We start from the raw sequence: 10811 nt of genomic DNA, 5'->3' as shown, positions 1-10811 counted from the left end.
TTCAACTTCAAATTGTCAATGAGACAGTTACGAAGCGCATTCGTTCTGAAACAACTCGTCACAGACTATGCAAAAAGTATGTTTTGAAATCATTATACTTAAATTTTATTAAAGATTACTTGTAAAATCCATTGCTTGATGTAAAATTAAAGAAAATACTCGTTTTCACTAAGGCAATTGTATAATTATAAATTACCGCTAAAAAAGTTAAAATTTTATTTTTAATCTCGTTTTCGAACGTTTTATACGTTATTCATTTTTTTAAATTCGTAACATTAAAGTTCCCACTATTAAGTAAAATAATTTTATATTTACCATAACCTCGCTGAGTAACGTTTTATCAAAGTGGGTCTTCAATTATTAAAGGCCACCGTAGAATACGCCACTAATCTAATATTTTTTGAGAGCAAACACAAAAAATGTATAAACTTTAATTCGTGTAATGTTTTCAATCGGTTGATTATGACGTTATGAAAAAAAATATAACGTAAGTAAATGCATATCCCTCTTTACCGTTTTTTGTTCAGCGCAAAAGCGCCTGTTTGTATATTACCAGCAAACGGACGGTAAGGTCGGTGAAAATACGTGTTTGCTACAGTTTATTACAAAAGTAGTTGATATTTTATTTTATCTATTATACATATCCGGCACAAATACAGCGATTCGTACGTTGTTTGTTTACTTGCCATGAATATGGGAAATATTATAAAAAACCTTGAATACATTTTTCAGGGTAAAGATGACGTCTATTTATTGCTTTTTATAGCGTCGACAATAAAAATGAATCGTGGTGATGATTCGACAAATGTTATACTAAAAGCCATTTCGTATAAAATTATCATAAAATTATTTCCCGAGACTTTCTTTTTGTTTTTCTCTTTTTGCGTTTGAAAAGTAAATATGACTGTTGCTATAAAAACAATATAAAGAAAACGGTGAAGTATCAAGGCGATCGAAGTGAGATTTTGAACCCTAGCAACACTGTTTAAATTGTTTTCCTAGAAGATAAAGTTGATTTTCGCATTCACAACAGAGCACACGCCTAGAGCCCTCTCTCAGTTTCTGCTTAACAATAATGACTGTGCTTATCGTCTAATTGCCTCATAACTCAATAATAGCGGCAGCGAAAGGCCTACGAAACTCTATTTGTTACTATTATATTTGATGTAGTAAGCACTGTTAATTACCGACAATATTGGTTCACACTTAGAGATGTAGTAATTCTACGAGTAAATATAATAATCATATCAGAAGCTTTATAACTGAGTTGGCAATGGAAGTGTACAAGATATTATTGTGGTTTACTGGTGTCGCCAGTGTAGAATCGCCCTTAAAAGTCAAAAATTACAGAATAAGTTAAAATCAATTAGAAAACTTAAAGTACTACATACAATTGTTACGGCCGAATACTGAAACTATATATTACCAACAACTTAAAAGATAAGATCTCGCTTAAAGTCCAAATTCCTTGCGAATGTTGACATCTGTCTGATTGTAAGAGGCACTTAGAAGCAAAGTGTTTAATATATATTAAATGAGATCTAAGTAAATCCTTTAAAAATGGCCTACATTCCTATTTCGACCTATACTAGACATATACGGAAACGTTGTGGCATCTTCGTAGAAATTAATTAAATCGGACGTATCAAAGGATTGCTCCATCTTGGAATGCGGAGCATCCGGCCGACATGTTTGAATCCTGGATGTCGATAACAATCACAGATTACACGCATACCTATCGATTATGTAATCTATTGTATTATTACGTATTTTAAATACAGACATTAAATAAAAAAAAAAAACAAAGCTTATTTTTTTCGATATTCGAATTTTGATAATCGAATTCGATATTCGATTTCTATTGTTGAAATTGAAAAACATAACTCCTTCAATGTTATAACAGTTGAACTATGCTACGATATAAACGCAGAATTTAAAAGGCCATACTATTGGATCAATTCGCATAAATAGAATAGAGTTTCAAAACTATCATTAATATGCAGCCATTTGTTATTGCAGTCAAAATTCAATAGACGAGAACGGACCTTAAGCTAATCGCTTTGCTGCGGAATAACTTAATTCTATCGGAATTTCGGTTGACAACGTTGAATGGATTTGCTATAGCCGCTTACACAACTCTGTGGGTGGGCATCTCGTCAATTTATCAACACGAATATAACAGATTCGAATAGTTTCAAATTGAAATAACTTACTAATTTACAATGGTTAGAACGAATATTTGTAGTAAGTTCAACAGTACCCAACCTAGATCATTTTAATACTTAGTTCTATTATCTAGAACAGATATGTTGTGTTAAGAATAAATCGGGGCAACACTACACCTTCGTCATACACGTCCCTTCCCTATGACATCTGTCAATGTCATTCAGAAGTACGAAAAAGTGCGCCATTCTGGCTGGAGTCGATACTAACGTTGTTACAATTATATTATTATTTCAAAGTAGGTAATACTACGATAACTCAACCTAGACATTTAATAAAACTTTTCTTTCTCGCAATAACTTTCGCCAAATAGGCCTAAACTAAATTATGTCTGTTTATTCTTGTAATGAATATCGCAGGTTCTTTTTTTTGCTCATAAATCGATATAAAACGTGTGGGATTTTATTCAAATTAAATAATTGTAAGATAACAAGCTGGGGACGTTATTGTCACGTACGGAACATGTACAGAATAAACGTGACACTCTTATAGGCGAAAAGTAATCAAAGAAAAAAATTATTACTCAAGAGAGAAATAAAAGAAAAGTTTTATAAGTAATCTTTATTGAATCAAATTGTTACATCAAAAGTTTTATGTTCCAGATTTAAAAATAATTTCTCTATCTGAACGTTTAAATTTAAATCCACTGAAACTCTTCAAATATTTCATTGTAATCGAGTCAAGATTTCTTCGGAGACGCATAAAAATGTAGTTCTAATACGCTTCATGCCCGCTGCAATGCTTCTGCAGGAATAAATTCGGTGGGAATACGATACGCCGCAAAACCGCGCGTAAATCCTGCACAGATCTTATCAAATGGGAATTTACGTTCGTTCACTGGAGAACGGATGAATGAACTGTGTTGCTGTTGCATTTTATAAACGAACTAAAAAACAGCATTCTTAGATTCGTTCATGTATTCATTTTTTTTTAATTTGAGGAACTGGCACAAGCTATTCATTACGCCAAGTTCGGAAATCTTATTAATTTTTTTTAAAATTACGGATTATACGAGTATTTTTATAGTAATGTTTATTTGTTTAAATATATTGCTCAGATTATAATATCGATATAATCAAGACAAATGGTAACCATAAATTACACCGCATTAATTTGTCATCAATATTGAGTTATAACGCAACGAAACGATAAATATGCCTTAATTAGTATATCGTAATTAAGGAATAATTTTAGATGTTTCATCCAATAAATAGAACGAATAACTTTATTAGAGAAAACAATTTTTTTAAGTCTCTGAATACAACTCGAAACTTTTCAGTTCATAATAGTCACTATTACGTTCAGGACAATGTGTTTATTAGGGATAGCCTGATAAACATAATATTGTTAAAAAGGCAGTTTTATAACAAAAAAGTAAATAATAATGTACTTGATATTATCGTGAAAGATATATGAGTGTGTTTAGCTTACTTTACGGTTATTGCGTGTCTGGATATAATGTAGTGAAAAAGTGACTTTATTACACTCAATTTACAATTAGTTACAGATGTAAATGCCTTTTAAAAAGTTTTATATGACATAAAACAATTCTGTACCGTATTTAAAATTATTACATTTGTAAGTGATAAGATATTTTTAATCCCTTTTGAGGTACAAGACTCAGTTCCCCTAAAGCTTAGTGTGTCCGAATTTTGACGAGGATGAAAATACCAAGAATTTCTAAAAGTTACCTGTCACCATGTCTTCATTTAATCATGCTAGAACTTTCTACTGTTTCATAAAAGCGTTTTTAATTTCAGCCAGTATCAAAGATTCCTATTACTCAGAGTTCTACCAAATCCCAAACAAAATTCTCTTACATGAAGCAAGATTTTCACTTATCATTAAGGTAACCTGTAAGTTTTTTAATGACTTATTGTGTAAAGATCTTCGTAATGTGTACTGTACTCAAGTCTTCTAATTATCTCGGTAAGTACGATGTTCCCTAATCCGTTCGTAGAGTCGTTGACGAAGGGAATGGCGGCATACTAAGCCATGTAGCCATAACCGTGCGCACATTAGCCCTCGTTATGATAATGGGGGCTAAAATGCTGCATATGTAAACACATTTACTTATTTTGTACATTAATTCCGCCTGTATATGTTTTAAAATGATATTTTAATGCACATAATTGTAATTATGGCTTTTATAGACACGCCAAGTTAGAGATATTTTCTAATCTCTGGAATGACGCAATGGATGTTTGACAAAGACGTAGAACCGTCTGGAATAACAAATAGGTTGGGTACTTAGTTTTTCTTGAAATTTCGCACGGAGCGACGCTTGGACAAAGCTAGTACACTATAATATACTCAAATAACTTTATGATTGAAAATTGGGCCTCTGAATACATTTAAACGTTGTTACAGTCAGTCTTCATTTGTAGCTACGTATATCATTGAAATCTATACAGTGACCAATCTAGGTTATCTATTGAAATACCTAAAATCCACGTAGCTCGGTTTACAATTAGAATTCGGAGTGGAATTGTTGAAATATTGTAGCAGAGGTCCGGATACCGGGAGTTCACAAGTATATTGTTATCCCGCTGGTTTCAATTTCAAGTCGCCAATTGTATTTCATCGTTTAAATAGTTTGGTCGAAACGATACGATAGCATTGCTTGAATTATAAGTAATTCAGACTGTTTTAAAACACGCGGATTCTGATTTCAATTCTTAGTTGAAACATTGTTCAACTTGTTGGTCAACCATATAAATTATGAAACAAAACACTGTCAATCTATACTTCTATACTATTATATTACAGCGTAAACACACACTTCTTTGTTGCCTAAGATGTCAGCAATTACAACACATTTTTGAATAATTATTTTTTAATTAAAAGCCCTACACTTACGTCGCGCTTTAGGCTATATATTTTCACATCATTAAACTTAGGGAGTAAATATTTTGGATAAAAACCCTAATGTGGGATAGAGACCTTAAGTTGCCGCCAACATCAAGAAAGTAGGATTGCTAAGGTTTGTCGTGTCATGTCATTTTGACATTTGCTATTGATAATTTGTCAAATGTAAACAATGAAATAAAATTTTCATAATTTCATGCGGATGAAGCCGCACGGGAACAGCTAGTGTACTAATAATATATTTAAGTAGCCATCACCAGCACGACCGCATAGGCATTTTGTTATACCAAAGTTCATTTATCTTCTTCCCTGTACTAAAAAGCAAAAACACATTCAGAAGCATAGGATAAACATTGTTGCGATATTACATTTTGAAATTTTCTCATTGAAATTTTTGAAATACAATTTTGAAGTCGTCATATATCCGCGCAGACAAAAAGCCTCCCCTCCAGTGATTAAACAAGGCTCATTCCCTCAGGACCCCCTGCCCCGCTGAATAGACCTCGCTAACGTTTGTCTTACGAGAGCTACAGTATTTCTTAATTGGATTTGCCTCCCCCGCACTCTCTAATCTAGACGTTGCATTTTACATCTTTTCAACTTAAATGTTCTCGTGTTCTGAAAGCTGTATTCGTGATTTGCGACTATTGTCTCATATTGTAAGTCACTTTCTGGTTGAGTTTAAAATCTTCAGTTACAAAAACACATTTAAATTTTGAAAGGTTTTAAATCCAGAACTATTGTGCGATAGTTTATTCAAACGTACGCCCTCTTTAAATATTATAGAATAGCTGAAAATCTATTAACAAATTGCAATGATTTGTTATAACATCAGTTCAGTGCCGCTACGCTGACATAATCCCGTTTGTATAGCGAAACGCGAATCATATTTAAACGTTATAGCAAAGCGCTTAATCTATGAATAAATAAAGCGCTTCAACCGCTTCACAAAAGCCTTAACTACAAAGGTTCGCTTTAGCGCACGATTCACCGCAACAAAGTTGAGCCCGATCATGTGTGACGCGGATTGTGATAACACGAAATGGTACAGTCGTCTCCTCTGTCATGACTGGTAATTTGATACTAACTATGTGTTAGCTAGTTGTTGTTGACTGTACATGTGGGATCATAGATTAATTAGTAATGAAATACAGACACGAAATCTTTCGTTAGGTAATTTTTAAGAGGTCAATTATTAGTTTAATTCTACATTTGAACTATTTGGAATAATGACTTTCGCAACATATATACACATTTGTTTATATTATTACTTATAAAAATCTTTGTATTTTCAGCTTACAAAAGTTTCCAGATCAGAAAGTGTGAAGAAATCGTATCGCGCTAATAATTTCCGAAGCGACGTTCAGGTTTCTAAGAGTAGAAAAAGTCTAACATTTTCCACAACCAAATAAATGGAAAAATAAATCACGCAAACCCAGTACAATGAAAATCTATGACAAGATTATGACCATAAAGAAACACAGAGTACATAATAATTAGTGAATTCCCAAATCACCTGTATAAAAACATTATATTATTTTTGTTACTCAAGAGAAAAGGAAAGGGACGATGATATGTTTCTACACATGTATTAGGCAGTGTAAGTGCCCTGTATTAAAACAATTCAGTCAATATTCTACAACACTACACTATAATGGTAATTTTTAATAACATACTGCGTTACATTGATAGTTTTTTTAATAAAATTACATAACCCTAGTCTTCATTAGCATTTCTAGTTGTAATACTTCCATAGTCTAGTTGCAAAAGTATGGAAAACGTCGCAAATGTTTTCGTACACTGTTTGTCTATGAACTTTAAACTTCACAGTAGTTTTCAATGAAACCGTTTACAAAGTAGTTTGAAAAATGTTTTCTCGGCATGACTCTAATTCCACGACTTTATTAAGTGTGTCAAAGCGTGTCAAAGAGATCTACATGTAGACATTTTATGATATTTCACACCGATTTTAGTTATTGTTTGAACATATCTACGATACATTTTTTTATTAAAGTTTGTTAGGCATTCTTTCAAATGATTTTAATTTTCATTCATAATTGATTTAGTAAAAGGTTTTGTAAAAACTGTCTATGAAAATCTCGTAGCGAAAGTAATGTAAAATAAATAGAAAGGAGTTTAATGTTAATAAATTAACGTTCGATGGAATGGAGGAAAGCTTTTCAATTCTGAAAGGTTCCAAGAAAGCAGTTTTTTTTATCTGTAGAATTATTAAATGAAAATTTTATACCCTTTAAGGGAATTTTACGAAGAAATAAACATGAAATCTGATACATTTAAAATTAAGTAAAAACAATTATCATCATCACCAGCTCTCTATACCTCCCCACTGAGGGGCTCGGAGCCTACCCTAAGTTAGGGTGACAATAAAAACAATGGAATGTTTGAATTTAAAATGACAATCTAATTTCGATCGTAAATCGTAACGAAGATAAAAATTTAAATTGTCCTTGGAGTTACAGATGAAAATTATTAAGATGAAAATGGAGTGTTGTCACGTTCAGCGGTCATTACGTCGTTGTTAAGCGGCTGGTGGCTGACGACTGCGACTGCAATGACTGCAATCAGCGAGGGATCGTTAGTGACGCGTGCACCGGAAATGAAAGCCGGTTTTAATATGACTAGCGCCGGCCGGCCCGCGCCGACAATAATATCCGGTGTTCTGTTCCTTTTAATAAATCTTTTAAAATTTTTTGTGAATGATTTATTATTAAATATTCTAGATTATTTACTTGGAGCACTTTATTGTTTGCGATGAAAGGTAAAGATTATTTAAATTATTTTATGTTTTTTTTTTTATAATATAAGGTGGCAAACGAGCAAGCGGCCACCTGAATTCACCGAAATGGATAGCGACCGCTGCCCATAGACATCCGCAATTGCAGATGCGTTGCCTACCCTCCATTGACGGAGGAGAAGACGCACATAAAGAGGACATTTTTCCTTCCTATGCGTCTCCTCCACCATCAAATCCACTTTTCCTTTCCATCCTCTCCTCTTAAGAAAAGGGTGGAAATGGAAAGGGACTAAAATTAGGCCTCCGGCACCACACTCATCGGTCGAAACGCGGAATTGGTTCCACTTCACGCCTGTCTTCTGTGTGGTCGTGGTATTACACCGGGCGAGCCGGCCCATTCGTGCGAAGATGTTAAAGCGGGCTCTCCCACTGTTATCTGATTTTTACATAATCACTTTTATGGGTTTTTCCTCTAAAAAGGTATCATAGTTTAACCTTTGCGATGCTACAGTAATTGGTTTTCGCAGTATCAAGTTACTTGATTAGTTTAATCAAGCTTCACTCGATACGAGTGTAATCTGTAGAGCCCTTCATCTATGAGAATGAGAGTCCTTGATCTTTGACAATCTATGTAGTAGGTATTATAACTGCCTCGCTTATTCTCTTATTACGAAATTTTATTTTTCTTACTCAATTGTTTTGGATAAGTATTATAATTATTAAACACTATCAAAGAAATATTTTTATGTAACAAAATATTCATTGTTTTTAAATTAATTTTATATTTCGAAATATCAAATTGTAATATCACGATTTTTTTTTATAACATAAGGTGGCAAACGAGCAAGCGGCCACACGAATCCGCCAAAATGGCGAAGTGACCGCTGCTCATAGACATCCGCAATTGCAGATGCGTTGCCTACCCTTATCCGATGGAGGAGGAGACGCACATAAAGAGGATATTTCCCCTTCCTATGCATCTGCTACACTGTCAAATCCACTTCTCTTACCCATTCTCTCCTTATGAGAAAAGGGTGGTAAGGAGTAAGGGACTTAAATTAGGCCTCCGGCACCACACTCATCAGACGAAACATGGAATTACTTCCACTTCACGCCTGTCTTCTGTGTGGTTTAGTTCATATGCATGTGTTTCAGTACATTCGGTTCATTCACTGAAATTATCAATTGACAGAAATAATGTTTTAATCCGTCCTGTTATGATTTTAATAAGGAAATCTTTAATCGATAGTCTTTTAATCCGGGGGATACTTTTTTTATCGCATTACTATCGATTAGAAGTCGTAAATATTATCTGTAAGTATTAACAAAATTTTTTCGGAGATACTATTACGTATAAAACGGCGAAACTGTAGGAAAACTTTTGTTTAAATTTCGAAGTCACAACAAAGGTACGTAAAGAAAGATGATACGTTAAAAATTAAATCATAATAAATATATAAATTGTATAGTACTTTAATATAGTACTTTATGACCACCTAGGTGTACACGTCGCTCGTTTGCCCCCTTTTACTATAAAAAAAAAAAAAAGGTATAGAGAAATGTTTGGTGATTTTTATTAGGTTACTTATTAGTGTAGTGTAGTTAATTAGTGAATCATCAGTTAATTAGTTAATTAGTTAACTAGTGTAGTTAATCATGAAGAAATAATAAGTTGGATTTTTTGACCATAACGTGCTATTAATGTCTAAATTGTTTTTTTTTATTTTGCAAGTGATTTAACAGGACAATATCGTTTTAATTTATCCGATTTGAATTTAATTGAATATTTTTAAAACAAACTAAACAGTTCTAAGTGGTAATATAGCTTCTAATTGTAATCCTGATTTCCAGAACAAATATGAAATTCCTGGTACTCACCCTTCTCGTTGCCGCGGCGTTCGCAAGCCCGGCACACCGCTTCGTCCAGCCTGGAGCGGCCGGCCCTGCTCCCGTCATCATGCCAGAAGGCGAGCCCATCTCTATCGGACCAGCTATCATCAACCCCGGGATCAGCGGTGGTCCTGCCCCCATCGATAACTTCGAACCCATCGCTATCGGACCCGCTATCATCAATGACCCAATCGCACCTGCCCAAACTAAACCACTTGTACAAATCATCATTAACATCAACGAACAAGGACAAGTTGTCGGTTCCCCTGTTGTTGTGAAACCTGAAGAAGGCCCAGCACCAGTTGTCGTTGTTGATGAGGCAGCTGAACCCGTGATTGTTGTAGACGCTCCTCCCGCGGTGATCGGTAACCCGGTGATCCCAGCGCCCGTCATCACCCTGCCCGATGACCTTAATTAAAATGTAACTTTATCTTGTAAAAAGTAATCTACGTTCTATACTAATAAGTAATAAATCAATTTTGCAGCATTTTCAATTATTTACAAGTTTATTTTTAAAAAAAATGTAGTCCCTGAAATTAAAAATGTTAATAACACGGATTGAAATTTTATGGTTTTCAATCCAATTTGTTATTCAATCAGAATGATATATGCAATCCAGGTATGGGTTCCGACGCACGAATCTGAAATAAAGATAAAGTAATTAATTAACCGTTAATCTTACATATCTACCTTGAGCTATTTATTAGGGTACATTAAATATTACGATTTGATAAAATATTATTTATGATTGTAAGAGTCGAGTTTACGCAGTGGTATCTTTACCTACCCGTGTTTCACTTAGTACGGTTATACCATAACCCTTTAGAGCGCCCGCACACCTTTAACTAAAGTACTATTTAGTTGCCCTTTGATTTCTATGAGCTTATATGGAGGTGCGTATACTACTCGATTTTAGTGATGCAACTAAAAAGTTGAATGGGCTGCGAAACACTCGACAATCGTACATCAGTGCGATAGTTTAGTCACGTGTGTGCCCGCTCTTAAGCGTTAAGGTTTTTTACAAAAAGACTACAAATGAGTAAGCAAGTCACTTGATGTCTAGTGACGACTTGCA

The 10811-nt window shown here is 34.0% G+C and overlaps 1 protein-coding gene across 1 annotated transcript; it reads left to right on the top strand.

Annotated features, from left to right (window-relative positions):
- Positions 1-9670: 9670 nt before the first annotated feature.
- On the top strand, positions 9671-10223 carry LOC106099252 (neuropeptide-like 3). Its single transcript, XM_013277724.1, has one exon. It carries the CDS (start codon positions 9705-9707, stop codon positions 10152-10154), a length of 450 nt encoding a protein of 149 aa, XP_013133178.1. The 5' UTR covers positions 9671-9704; the 3' UTR covers positions 10155-10223.
- Positions 10224-10811: the final 588 nt, after the last annotated feature.

The sequence above is a fragment of the Papilio polytes genome, unplaced genomic scaffold (assembly GCF_000836215.1).
Source record: "Papilio polytes unplaced genomic scaffold, Ppol_1.0 DF824135.1, whole genome shotgun sequence".
Taxonomy (NCBI): domain Eukaryota; kingdom Metazoa; phylum Arthropoda; class Insecta; order Lepidoptera; family Papilionidae; genus Papilio; species Papilio polytes.
This window is presented reverse-complemented; position numbering and strand designations above follow the sequence as displayed.

Excerpts from the sequence above, each read along its gene's own strand:
- LOC106099252 (XM_013277724.1), top strand. The coding sequence starts at position 9,705 with ATGAAATTCCTGGTACTCACCCTTCTCGTTGCCGCGGCGTTCGCAAGC.